This window comes from Chaetura pelagica, unplaced genomic scaffold, assembly GCF_000747805.2.
Source record: "Chaetura pelagica isolate M959 unplaced genomic scaffold, ChaPel_1.0 scaffold120, whole genome shotgun sequence".
NCBI classification, from domain to species: domain Eukaryota; kingdom Metazoa; phylum Chordata; class Aves; order Apodiformes; family Apodidae; genus Chaetura; species Chaetura pelagica.
This window is the reverse complement of record NW_009951952.1, coordinates 1,918,814-1,932,904: the sequence shown is the minus strand read 5'-3', so window position 1 is coordinate 1,932,904 and position 14,091 is coordinate 1,918,814. Positions and strand designations below refer to the sequence as shown.

Genomic DNA, 14,091 nt, shown 5'->3' with positions numbered 1-14,091 from the left:
GGTACTTTCAAACTTAAATTAGTTGTGTTCATGTCATTTTTGCCTTCTGACATGGAAAGTGTACCTGCTACTGCCTTAAAGCGAACTTTTATGTTACATTGAGGGGGTTTTGATAATTTTTAACTGAATAATTTCAATTAGTATCAATGGAGGTAAATAAAATCTGATATCACATTAAGCTTTTAAATGTTGTCAATTTCTGTTATCCAGTGGAAGATACCAGTTTCTGAAAAGCATCATGGTGTTCTGTAAGCAAAATAAATCATACAGTCTCTTAAGTTTTGGCACAATATCATGTTTCAGCCATCCAAATACAGTTGATTCTTCATAAAGTCATGTCTCACCTTTCAGCTCTTCAATTTGTAGATTTAGCATAAATTTTTGATGCTACTGCTTCAGACATGCTTTCAGAAAAGTCCCTGGAAAAAGTAATGATGATTTTATCTGCTTGGCCAGTCAGGCCATCACAGCAGAAAACAGTGACTTCTAAAACTTTAGGATTTCACATAGACTGGGTTTAGCTGGCATCATCTGTGTTGACACAATTTGGGTAGCTCTGATTATTTAAAAACCAGAAAGCTTTAAATTGACGCTGATACTTCCTTGCTATTGAAACGCTGTTGCAGTTCTGCTAAAGTTCAATGCATCTCTACTATCATCTTGACTAATGTCATGTTTTCCACTGAGTTCAAATTTTCCTGTGAAGTGTCAGTGTTGAGAGACATGAAGACATGTTCAAAGGAGCAGCTAAATTCACAACCTTCAATTGAGCAGCTTAGCAACATTGTCCTGGTTATAGAAGCTACTTAAGGAACATTAGGCTTTGACTCAAGACTGAGTTTCTGGGTAGTTCTTTACCTGACTCCCTCTCGGACATTAGCTCAGCATTCCATTCTGCCCAGCCATTGTTGCTCAATTAAGAGTGTTTCCTTCCCCTTTTTTAACAGTGTTTTTCTTTTACATCACTCATTGCAGCATAGTTCTCAGAGAAAAAAATAATTTTGAAATAGATTGTTTTCTTTAATTGCTTTCTATGTATGTTTACAAATATGTAAAGGGCGAGTGTCAGGATGATGGAGCCAGGCTTTCTTCAGTGATGTCCAGTGATAAGACAGGGGGTAATGGATGGAAACTGGAGCATAGGAGGTTTCATGTGAATATCAGGAAGAACTTCTTTCCTGGGAGAGTGACAGAGCCCTGGGCCAGGCTGCCCAGAGAGGCTGTGGAGTCTCCTTCTCTGGAGACATTCAAACCCATCTGGACACGTTCCTGTGTGATGTGCTCTGGGTGACCCTGCTCTGGCAGGGGGGTTGGACTAGATGATCTTTCGGGGTCCCTTCCAACCCCTGGGGTTCTGTGATTCTGTATATGAGTAATCTCCCAACTATGAGTGTATTATAGTGCACTATAAGTGCACCTTTACACTATGACAAAGGGTGTGGTTACAAAAGAAATGCAGAGCCAATACTTGTTTTCTCAGAACTCATTGAAGTTCCTAAAACTTGCAAAATAATAAATTGCTGGGAAGAAAAAAAAAAAGTATTTAATGCCATTTGTAAGTGGAAAGGATTCAAATTGGAGAACTTATAGCCCATACTTATGGTCTTAAAAGAAACACTGCTTCTGGTTTTGAAGTCTCAGTAGTATTTGGAACATGCCTTAAGCTCCATTGTCCTCCTATTTGGGAACAATTTTTTTTGCATATCCATAAGGTGCATAAGTTTAAGCTGTACATGAAAGGCAAGATGCAAGTACCAATGGGGGGAAGTACAACATGGTTTTCCTGCAGAAGTACTGTTGATAAAACATAATGAATTTCAAAGAATAAATGTTATTTGGTATCCTTAAGGGCAAAAAACAGTTCACTGCAAGTGATATGCAATAGAAAACCAAATGTTTTAGGTAGCTTTCCAGATAATCTTGTAATACGTATCTCAAATCAGCTAATCTGCCTTGCTTGCATTATTGGGGGCCATGGCTTACCTCCTTTTTTAAAAAAAACAACTGAGCTTTTTGTGCTATGGAGTTACTCTTTCTCCCTGCTACTAGTTTTCAAGAGCAGGTAGTGCAGTTCTTTCTCCACATGCTCCTTTTGCATGAGGAACTTCAAGGTCTTCAAACCCAGTATGCTAACCACCTTGGCTCTGTCCCCTCTCTGCCCCTGCTGTCCTGCTTTTGCACAGTGGCTCCCTGCACAGTTGCCCAGAGAAAAAGTATCACTGGTGGAGTCATTTAATGAGTTGATGGTGCCATTATTGCTGCCACCTTGATTATCTCTGTTCTATTCCCATTTCCCTTCACACCTCTGTAGTAAAATTCTGGGATGTAAAGGATGTGTTGACATGTGTGGAAAAGGTAGGGTAATGAAATCAAAGGAGATTATTCGGCATGTTAAGGATACCTGCTGGTAAGTACAGTTTGTTCTAGCCTGGATTAGAGGCAAAGCTCACCACTGACATGATCTTGGTAGAGGAATGGACAGGTCTGTCTGTGCCTTACTTTATTGCTGTTGAGTCTTCTTTGACATGTTTCATATAATCGTGCTGTACAGGTTTAGCCAATATGTTTATGCTTTTAAGCAGCATATCTCTTACCAGATGAAAATATTCTTGCATGACTTGATTTACTGAAGACATAGGCTTTTTTTGGAAGAAAGGGAAAGACCTGTAATGCCCTTTATATAGATATGAAACCCTTTCTTATGAAAGATCACAACTTCTGTTGACCTTAACAGAATTCTCACTGTTGTAGAAGCAATGCAATAGATTATTTTTTTAAGGCACTGAAGAAATAAGAGCAAATTTCTGAAACTTCTTTGTTAGGGCCAAGAGGAAAGGGGATTGATTTGACTGTAATACTGGTGTCTTTTTATTTCTGGTTTGTTTGGGTTTTTTTAATTCCCAGCTCTTTGTGAGATGCAGCTCCTAGTCAAAGGCTTGTCTTGTGTCTTCCACTGTAAATTGGAAGAACATGAAGGTTCTGAAAACGTATCTGTATAATCCCTTCACTAAACCATTCATTGTCAAATGTGTAGATCAGATTGCAGCCTCTTTTCACTGTCAGATGAATTTAATTATTCCAATAATAGATCTTGTTTTCAAACTGTTTTCTGTGAATTTTGTGCAACACAATGCTAAGTTATTTAAAAGGAAAGCTTAAAAGAATAGGAATGGAGAGGACCAACAGACTTAATTGGCCGTCTCATCAGATCTGTGGTAAATTTATTGCTGTGTTAAACCCCAAATTCTAACATATGCTTAGAGTGATTTACAGTTACATTAGTACTACTGGTTTCTGATATTTTACTGTTGTGATTTAAACTTGCTTCTTTCCTAGGTTTGGCAGGTAGCTTTGATTTAATTATTTGATATTCAACTGAATCTTCTAGTAAACAGATTTACTAATGAAATGCTTCTGTCTATTCACTCAATAGCTAGAGATGATTGCCATGGAAAATCCTGCAGACTTGAAGAAGCAATTGTATGTTGAATTTGAAGGAGAGCAAGGGGTAGATGAAGGAGGTGTTTCCAAAGAATTCTTTCAACTGGTTGTGGAAGAAATCTTCAATCCAGATATTGGTATGTGTTCTAGTCATTTACTGATTTATCAGATTTTTCTCACAAAAGGTTGGACCAGATGATCTTTCAAGGTCCTGTCCAACCTGAGCTGTTTGGTGTCCATGCAGTGCCTTTCTGTGTCTGCTGCTGCTTCTCTGAAGCTTGATGATGGTACTTGACCCATTGAGGCTCACTGTGTCATCAGTCATCCTCTGAATGATGAAAAGAATAATTGTATGTAGTTAGCGAAAGCTACCATTGCTTGTTTAGATATGTCACTAGTAGAGGGTTTCTTTGCAGGGTTCCTTTGTTTCTTCTCTCACTTTTCTCCTCACTTTGCTATGTGATTAGCTTCTAGAATTAGTAATCAAACCAAAGATAAAGGGCTTCTGCAATAAAACCAGAGTAGGACTGTGGTAAGTTTTTGAGTTATTTCCTCTACTTCCTCCAGCTTAAAAAGAAATCTTACAGTCTCATTTCTTCTACTTATTTCATCTAAAAGGGGTGCAGATTCAAAGTATGGCAGGAAAGTCAAATTTAATTGCTAGTTAGTTAAGAACTACTAGGAGTCATTTGATATGTTGGAGCCAAAGTTTTCTATCTGTGTTTTAGCAGCCACATTTCCATCTTCCTGCATTTTATCTTTTTCTTCATCAGTCTTTTATGCTTCCATTTTTATACATGTAAAGATATGCTGCTTTTGATGTGCAGCTTGTCTGCTGCTCTGAAAAGATTAAAATATTTTGAAAAGTTAAAATATTTTATGTTGGAATAAAGATGAGACCTACCAGGTTCCTATATTGATTTTCATCGTTTTTGTGGAATATGATGTCACAATGTTAGTTCCTGTAATGGCTTCTATGAAAGAAGCTCAGCAGGTTATGGCCATTAGTTAATTTAGGTTCACTGAACTGTTTTTCAAAAAGGAAGCTGTTCCTGGTTTCAGAGCTTAGGAAGTTACTGAAGAAACACAGAAATTCATTTTGACCAGGTTAAAGAGGTCCCCAAAATCAGTAATAGAATCTGAACCTTGGCACTTGCCCTTCACTCTACACAAGCCAGTACTGATAACAAATGATACAGATCCATAGACAAGTCTTACTCACTCTGAAAACAACTATTAACTTGGAGAGATTTGGAATCTGGAGTAGCAAAGTTATTTGGAATAAATTAAGAGTATGGTAAAGTAAGGCAGTTTCTCTACTATTACAAAGTTATCTTTTCAGTGAAAAAAACTTTTTTGTTCTGACTATACCTACACAGAAATGTAGGGTGCCTGCATTGAAATATTCCTGCTTAGTAATTGAAGTCTGACTCAGCTAAGATCCAGCCAGTTTATATATGCTCCTGTTGTGGTTTGGGCCCAACACGACAACAAAGAACCAGGTGGCAGCTCATTCAACAAAGCCCAAGTAGAAGCTCCTGGGTCCAGACAAAGGACAAGGAGGGATCTTCACTGATTAAGGGCCTGGGCAAAACAGACTCAGCTTGGGGAAAATAATACTGTAATTCCACACTAATCACACCCCCCAGGACACAGACACACCCAGAACAGGGCTTGCAGATGTTACCCCACCCCTCCCTTCTTCCCGGGCCCCAATCCCTTGGTTCCCGGTTTCTCTCCCTCCTTCCCCCCAGCGGCACAGGGGGACAGGGGATGGGGTTTAGAGTCACTTCACAGCCTGGGGGTTCCTGCTGCTCCTGCCTCCTCAGCAAGAAGGATTCCTGACAGTCCTGCCCTGCTTCCCCACGGGGTCATGGGGGCTTCAGGAACAGCCACCTCCCCTGGCCCGGGGGCTTCCACAGCTGAGCAATCAGAGCCCACTGGCAGCAAATCCTCTGGCCACAACATCCAAGTCCAGGGGCCAAGTTCCTCCCTCCTGGCACCTTCAGGGAATGTCCCACCACGTTCCTCCATGAGTGCAGGGGCACAGCTGCCATCTCGCCATGAGCTGCAGGGAAACTGCTGCTGGGGCACCTTCTGCCCCTTCCTCCTCACCAACCACCAGCACCTCTGCCCCTCCAGCTCAGCTCTTCTCCCTTAACTGCTCGCCCTGCTCAGCTCTGACCTCAGCTCTTCCGTATGTTACTGGCAGAGGTGCATCTCTTGTCCCTCTAATGGCTCCTTGGCTGGGTTTGGAGCAGGGGCAGCTTCTCAGCTTCATACTGGAGCCATCCCTGGGGCCCTTCTCCTGCTACCAAAACATCCTGCCAAACCAAACTAGTACAGCTCCCTGTGTTTAAAGATGGGTAATAGATTAGATATGTATGCATGTTTTATATTTTACTTCTTTCAAAATACAGAAAAGTATATACCTTTTTTTCTATTCACATCAGCTTTGTGGTTAAAAAGGCGTTTATTGGCTTTTGTCATAAATGTGTAAAAGGAGAAAATGCAGCTTGCATTCAGTTTTTCTTTGCACCTATTAATATACACTGCAGTATAACAGTTTACACACCACATATATACACCAGGTGTGACTTGTTGATCTGTAAATGCTTTATTTACCAGACAAAATTAAGGAAATTCTTTAATGGAATTTAAAACGTCTGTCCTCTCTTAAGCACATGTGGAGTGACGTTTACTGCTGTAATAGTTTCTTTGCCATCACATTTGATGTGTTTTTCATATTAAACTACCTTGATTTTTTTACTCAAAGGAGGCAGTAACTCAGACAAAATACTAGATTTATGACCAACAGTCACCATAGTAGAAGAGAAGAAGGAATAACTTCATACAATATTCCTAGCAGCACAATACAGTTGTTTCCCCTTATTGCAGCTTTCAGTTTCTTCTGGTGTTTTATTTATGTTTTTAATATACTGTAGTCTTAATTGTGGTCAATAAATTCTATATTTCACATTCAAGTGTGACCAGATACAGATCTAGGCAAACTGTTAGTCCTTCATTATTAGACATTTGCTGGTGTTGTTTATTTTGACTTTTTAGCTCTGTCATAATCTTCCAAAAGGTACAACTCCTTACTTTTGTTGTACCAGTAATCCAGAAAGCCCTTCAATCAATTTAAAAAAGTGGAATTCAGGTTTCTATTTGTCTGTGTTGCTTATTCATTTCTGATTTCCAGTTGCCTTACCTATTGTGTTAGTCTGTTATTTTTGTGTTCCTCTAAGAGCTGACCCTGTCCTTGTATCTTTCTGAGATAAATAATGTTCAATTTGGGGGAATAGCCAATGAGTCTGCAGTTCATTTCCTTACACAGAATGAGATTTCAGGCTTTATCTCTTGGTGGAATGTGGTATCTCATTTTCAGTATCAGGAGTAATTTTGTGGCTCTGTTCATGTGGCAATTTGTACATCTCCGTAGGTTGTAAATAAGTGTATCTTTTAAGAGCTGACAGGATAAATCATAGTTCATGTTCTTGACCACTTGCATCCATCTAACTTCTGGTGTGTTGGGAGCATGAAGCCTGGGCACTTGTCCATAGGTTCTGCCTGGAAATTAGGAGACTTAGTTGTACAAGCAGCAGGTCACTGGAACTTTCCTTGCCCAGGCTGCACGCTCTCTCTCCCATGCAGTCTGTGTGGTTTGCATTTATCTTGCTTCAGTATCTAGTCAGAAAAGCAATAGATTTTACTGTGGAACTCATTAAGTAGCTTATAGCCTGTACTCAAACTCTGGTTTCATAAACGAGCTGATGTGGTGGCTTGCTACAGCCAAAAGGGTAAAGGACTCTCTTCTTTCGCTTCTCTTGTCTGTACAGTTTTACCTTCTCCCTCTGTGTGCCAGCTCATCTGTTGGTGGAATCTTTCTGTGAAAGTACTAAGCTTGTGAACTTGGCAGGGGATTGGTCACCTGAAATAGTGAGCTGAATCAGATGAGGGGGATAGGAGAACAGAGCAAAAACTCTCTCTTTCAACAGTGACAAGCTCTTAAAATTGCAATCCTTCTTTGTGAAGCAGCAGTCCCATGCTACATTTTCCCCTCAAGTTAGGATGTATGTTGTAGCTGCATGGACCTTGTTGAGTACTTTTAAACAAAAAAACTAAACCAATCTATTGGTCATCTAACTCTTAAGATCACATATGATGGTTAATCACTGCTCCATCATCATAGCTCCCAACTGAGTAATAGGGCAGCATCTAGTCCTGTTTCTTGCTGGAACTAGTCTTGAAAAGCCTTTTGAGGAAGGGCCTTCACTTTATAGTAAATTGAGTTATTCAGGATTAGTTAATCCACGTGGGTTTTGATTTGTGGGGTTTTTTTGACACTTGTATTTATCAAAGTTCCCATCTGTGTTGACAATGTGCTGCTGGTTCCTCAGTAGTGGAAGGGGCTGACAGGCTGTGTGTGTGTGGCTTCAGCAGGCACTGCAGGATGTTCTGTCCTGCCTTTAGTGGTCATGTGAGGGACAGTGTTTTGAGCAGCTCGAATTACCTCAAGGTAAGTAGCTTTTCTTTGCCGCTAAATTCAGTATAATGTTAAAATAAACACGTTTTAGAGGTATTCTAATGCAAATGGGCTTATAATGGTATGTTTTACATGTAATATGTATTGAAATGTAACCATAATTGTTCAACATCGTTTTTTTACAGGAATGTTCACATATGATGAGTCTACAAAACTGTTTTGGTTTAATCCGTCCTCTTTTGAAACTGAGGGTCAGTTTACACTGATTGGCATAGTACTGGGTCTGGCTATTTACAATAACTGTATACTGGATGTACATTTTCCCATGGTTGTCTACAGGAAGCTAATGGGCAAAAAAGGAACTTTCCGTGATCTGGCAGACTCTCATCCTGTAAGTTCATCATGTTATTTGAGTTTATTAATGCATTTTCCATGCAATAACTTAATCTAGATTTAAATTGAGCATGAGATCACTGTCAGAAATGGAAGTGAAATAACCAGTGACTTGTGTGAAGAGTCTGTATTTGTTAAATTAATAAGCAGTAAAACCTCTTTACTACGTGTGGTTTGGAGAATGCAGAATTGTCAAGTCAACAAATAGGGCTGGTTATAAATAAAGCTTGGTTCTGTTTTTTTACATACTGCTGAAATTACTTAATGTTACTAAGAGCACTATTAAACATAAACTATTATTTATAGTATCTTCCTAAAGAGAACTCTAAAATTAGGCTATTTATTTGTAGAAGTAGGTTTCTTAAAAAAAGTGCAGGTAACAGTAGGTGTGATGCTGTTTTGTGTGATACTGGGGTTTTTTTTGTCTAAAGCAAGATACAGATGAAGCAGTTCCAGAACATCCCCATGGTTTGGGGGCAGTGATCAAGATCCATCATCCTCCCCCCCTCCCCAGCCTTTGGCTGTACAAAAACACTAAGCTCTGCCTGTGTTTCAGTAGGTAAAACATGGAAGCCTGTGTACAGGATGTCTTGGCCCTGGTCCATCTTCAATCAGAGACAACTAGTAGCTTTCCCTCATGCTAGCTAGTACAAGTTATTAGCAGACTCCATGTGAAATGGAGGGACGTTTCCCTTATGCAAAATCTTCAGCTATTCAAAAAAGATCAACACAATTATCAAGTTTAAATAGAAGTTGTATTTTTGTTTAATCAGAAAACGAGGCATGTGTAATCAAAAAATAGGTTATCTGGTCTGTGTTTGATGGCTGCAAACAATGGCATGCCAGCTTCGACCAATTTCTCTTTAAAATTACATTGAGAAGTACACAATTCTCCCAGTTTCTTGTCATTTTATTGCATAGTCAATGTTTTTTAATGACAGGAAAAGTGGATTTATCTCTGAAACAAGGCAGTCAGGCCATTTCCTAACTTTTCTCCCCTACTCTTATGTTTCTCCTCTGACACCTACTCTGACTTTTTAAAAACAATCCTTTTTAAACTATTCTAATATGACTTAAACACTTCCTTCTGAGCTTGGCAAATTTTGATCTAACTCATTATTGGGTTTTTTTGTGTATAAATGTTTTCTTCCTTTAATGACTGCTCTGTCTGTGTTGCTTCATGATTACTTCCTAGTTTGTTTGGGTTTTAAATCAAGATGTAAGAGATGAAAGCCTGCTGCCTGAATTTTATCTGATATAAAATACAGTGCTTTCTTTGGTTTTGATACATATATGTTCAACTTAATAGTGTAAAATGTTCTGGATGCCACAAAAATAAGTAGTTTCAAAAAAGTGAAAAGAGGAAGAGGTAAATCAGTGGCTCTTAAGCTGCAGGTCTGACCATTGCATTTTAGGAAGGTTTCTGGCTCTTCTAAGGGAGTTATCAGTCATTGCTGTGATTGTTTTTTATCTTTTCTGAATGTCTGCTATTGGTTATTTTTACAAACACTGAGCTTAATGTACCTTTGTTTGGACTCTTACGTGAGATCTTAGGTGATGCGGGTCATAGAATGTAACAACCCTTTCTGAGGCAGATGATGTCATGTCTTCTGCTATTACTCAGTGAAATCTATTGAAACTTACTGATAACAGATGTGTATTTCTTACTCTGCTAGGTTCTTTACCAGAGTTTGAGAGATTTATTAGAGTATGAAGGAAGTGTGGAAGATGATATGATGATAACGTTTCAAATATCTCACACGGATCTCTTTGGCAATCCCATGATGCATGATTTAAAGGAAAACGGTGATAAAATTCCTATTACAAATGAAAACAGAAAGGTATACTCGGCTCATTTTTTTAACATAATCTGTAATTTTTAGATACACTCTGCAGAATTATGTAGCACTCTATAAAGGTTTAGTCTCGCTTATCATTTAAGTGTAAAAGCCTTTTAAAATTGCCAGAGAACAGTTTGGCTGTGAGCAGAAAGGGCTTCTCTTTTCTAGAAAGCATTGTTACATGTATACATAGCTTCTGGTTGTGGTGTGGAGTCCTGGAAGACAACAAGTTCTCCATGGGACAGCAATGTGCCCTTGTGGCCAAGAAGGCCAGTGGTATCCTGGGGTGCATTAGGAGGAGTGTGTCCAGCAGATGGAGGTTCTCCTGGTGAGACCTCACTTGGAGCGTTGTGTCCAGTTCTGGGCTCCCCAGTTCAAGAGGGACAGGGATCTACTTGAGAGAGTCCAACAAAGGGCTATGAGGGTGATTAAGGGACTGGAACATCTGTCTTATGAGGAAAGGCTGAGACACCTGGGGCTTTTCAGTCTGGAGAGGAGAAGACTGAGGGGGGATCTAATTAATGTCTATAAATACATGAGGGCTGGGCATCAAGGAGGCAGGGACAAGCTCTTTTCACTTGTGCCCTGAGATAGGATATGGGGCAATGGATTCAAACTCAATCACAGGAAGTTCTACCTCAACATGAAGAAGAACTTCTTTACTGTGAGGGTTACAGAGCACTGGAACAGAATGCCAGAGGGGTTGTGGGGCCTCCTTCTCTGGGGACTTTCAAGACCTGCCTGGATGCCTTTCTGAGTGATCCTCTAATATTCTGTGATTTTGTGTTTGATTTGTTTAAGAAATATTTGAGATTTGCTCTTTATTATGGCTGAGTAGAAGCTGATCCCAAATAATCTACACAGAATTATAGAATTAAGTGTATTTCAAGGTCCTGTATTTTGAGGGATACTTCATGTGGCATGTGTCAAAGTACTAAGGGGTTTTTGGGGATTGTTTTCTTACAGGAATTTGTCAATCTGTATGCTGACTACATACTCAATAAATCAGTAGAAAAGCAGTTCAAGGCCTTTCGGAGAGGATTCCACATGGTGACCAACGAATCTCCTTTGAAATATTTATTTAGACCAGAGGAAATTGAATTACTTATTTGTGGAAGTAGGGTAAGAATCCTGAATGTACACCAGAAAAACAGGAGCTTTTTTTTTTTTTTTTTATCCCAAGAGTATAATCAGGGGTCATTTTTTTTAAATGTCATCTTCTTTCAGAATTTAGATTTTCAAGCACTAGAAGAAACTACAGAATATGATGGTGGCTATACAAGAGACTCTCTTATTATTAGGTAACTTTTTCCAATTTCTGAAAGACTAAAATCACTTTATATGTCTGTTGCTTCATAATGAATTTAATATTCTAAGATGTAGTCTTTTTTGTGGTACTGGAGATGCAAATGTCTTATGTATAATTTCACTTTAATCAAGTCCTGTCATTAGAGAAGAGCAGATAGTAGAAGCTTTGTCTATAGCTTCCAGTGAACTTTGGTAAAGCTTAAAAGGGATTTTCCTCTGGGTTTTTTCTTTCTCATATACCATATAGTTAAATAATACCTAGTATAAGCAGGGCTGTTTCAATAAATTACCACTGCTCTGCTGTTATTTTAAAAACAAAACTAAAAAAAACACACTAGCACTTGGATGTTTGAATAGGTTGTGTGTGTAAATCTTTAATTAGAAATCTAAAAAACATGGAATTTACTTGGAGGGAAGATGTTTTTAATGTTTTACTTTCATATCCCCCTTTGACTAGAGTACCCCTGAAGACAAGGGTCAGAAAAGTGTTTATCTTCAGTCCTTTAGACTGTGCCAGCTACTTGTTCCTGCTAGGGTGGCAAAACATTTGACAGCAGCAGCAGGTGGTAGAAACAATATAGCAGAACCAATATAATTCCTTAGGAAATAGGAATAATAAGATAAAGGAAGAATATCTGCAGATTACTTTTCAGCTAAATTGACATTTTAAAACAGTTAAACTGCAGTGTTTTGTTAATGTTTCAGATTTTTACTTCTGAATTGTATTGATTGCTAAATACCATTAGTTTTGGGTTTTGAATGCAACTTCTAAACTTCATGTTAAGCTTGATTAGAATTAGTAAACCTTCCAAGTTCAATTACTTTTTAATGTTTTGTTTGTGCTAAAGTTTTCAGTTTGCTTTTTAATTTCTTCCTTCATAGGGAATTCTGGGAAATAGTCCATTCATTTACAGATGAACAGAAAAGACTCTTCTTACAGTTTACAACAGGCACAGACAGAGCGCCTGTGGGAGGACTTGGAAAGTTAAAGATGATCATAGCCAAAAATGGCCCAGATACAGAGAGGTAAAAAGAAAATAAATCTGCATTTTGTAAAGATGATCATAGCCAAAAATGGCCCAGATACAGAGAAGTAAAAAGGAAAATAAATAAATCTGCATTTTGTTTGTTTATCAACAGAAGCAAATTCTGTGCTTTTAATTTCTTGACTTTGTTGCATCTGAACGTTGAATCTTAAAGCAAAATAGACTCTCTTAAATGATTTTGAATTTTTTAAATAACAAGAGTATTTCTTGCATGTATTGGGTGTTCCCAGATCTGAATTCTCCTTTTGTTTTCCCCACAGGTTACCCACATCTCACACATGCTTTAATGTACTTTTGCTTCCGGAGTACTCAAGCAAAGAAAAGCTTAAAGAAAGATTATTGAAGGCCATCACATATGCCAAAGGCTTTGGCATGCTGTAATAAATATAACAAAAGGGATTTAAAAAAAAATGATGGTGGTGATGTCCCTGTCCAAAAAGGCCATAAGATAGTGAGCTACAGTAGTCACCTGTGTTTGTGCCTCCCTTCTTTACTGGGGACATTGGGCTGGAACAGCAGATTTCAGCTGCTTATATGAACAAAAATCTTTATTTTTTCTTTTAGCGTGAAAGTGTTACATATTCTTTCACTTGTATGTACAGAGAGGTTTTCCTGAATATTTATTTTAAGGGTTAAATCACTTTTGCTTGTGTTTATTACTGCTTGAAGTTGAGCCTTTTTGAGTATTTACAAGAAAACAAACTGTACTCTCCCAAGGAAAATATTGCCATCATTTGTAGACCATGTAACCTTCAAGTATGTGCTATATTTTTGTCCCTGTATCTAATCAAATCAAGAACTGTACTTTTTGAAGAGTTTGCTTTTGAAACTTGAAGTCTTGGAAAAACAGTGTGATGCAATTACTGCTGTTCTAGCCCCCAAAGAGTTTTCTGTGCAAAATCTTACGAATCAATAAAGATGGAAGGGAGAACTTGGAATGTTAAACTGCAGCCTTGAGAACTTTACTTTAGTCACAGCACAACAATTAAAATTCATTTCACTATATGTTGTCTTCACATGTCTTGTAATAAACTATGTTTTTAATTAGGAAACATTTCTTAGTGTATGAAAGGGTAGAAATTTTAGTTACTTTTTTAAAGAGAAGTTTACTGGGGAAAGTGCATTTTCAACCCAACAGCTTTAGAGTAGGGAGTGAAGTGTTTGGATAAAAAGATAGGAAGTTTTTGCTATATTATCAAGAAAGCATGTGGAAGTGCACTTAAAATGAAGTTTTATTCTCAATTGCCTATTATGTTGACATTTTAAATAGACAATCCAAAGTCTTCCCTGTGTGTTTTGTCATCACGATTTATTGAATGAATTGTTGTTCCTGCTTATCAAGGCACATGATCAGTGTTGCAACATAATCTCAAGGGATGACTCTTGTATTTTAATCTCATCTAACAATAAGCAAAAAATTGAACAATATTGAGCATAAGGCCTGCTTCATGTTGTACACTTCCAACCATTAACTCAACTGTTAGTAAGTACTAAGGTTATGTTCATCTACTACATCAAGTATTGGGTAGGTTTTTAATTTAACTCTACAAATCGTATCAGAAATAAATCCTTTACC

At 38.2% G+C, this 14,091-nt stretch overlaps 1 protein-coding gene across 1 annotated transcript in view; it reads left to right on the top strand.

Moving 5' to 3' along the window:
* The window catches only part of UBE3A (ubiquitin protein ligase E3A), a 50,053-nt gene extending 36,597 nt beyond the window's left edge, over positions 1–13,456 (top strand). The window contains exons 7-13 of the mRNA XM_009998745.1: positions 3,434–3,578; positions 8,113–8,318; positions 9,997–10,161; positions 11,128–11,283; positions 11,389–11,462; positions 12,352–12,495; positions 12,776–13,456. Coding sequence (XP_009997047.1) covers positions 3,434–3,578; positions 8,113–8,318; positions 9,997–10,161; positions 11,128–11,283; positions 11,389–11,462; positions 12,352–12,495; positions 12,776–12,896 — 1,011 coding nt within the window. The 3' untranslated portion in view covers positions 12,897–13,456. The remainder of the gene's footprint in view (positions 1–3,433; positions 3,579–8,112; positions 8,319–9,996; positions 10,162–11,127; positions 11,284–11,388; positions 11,463–12,351; positions 12,496–12,775) is intronic.
* The last annotated feature ends 635 nt before the right edge of the window (positions 13,457–14,091 follow it).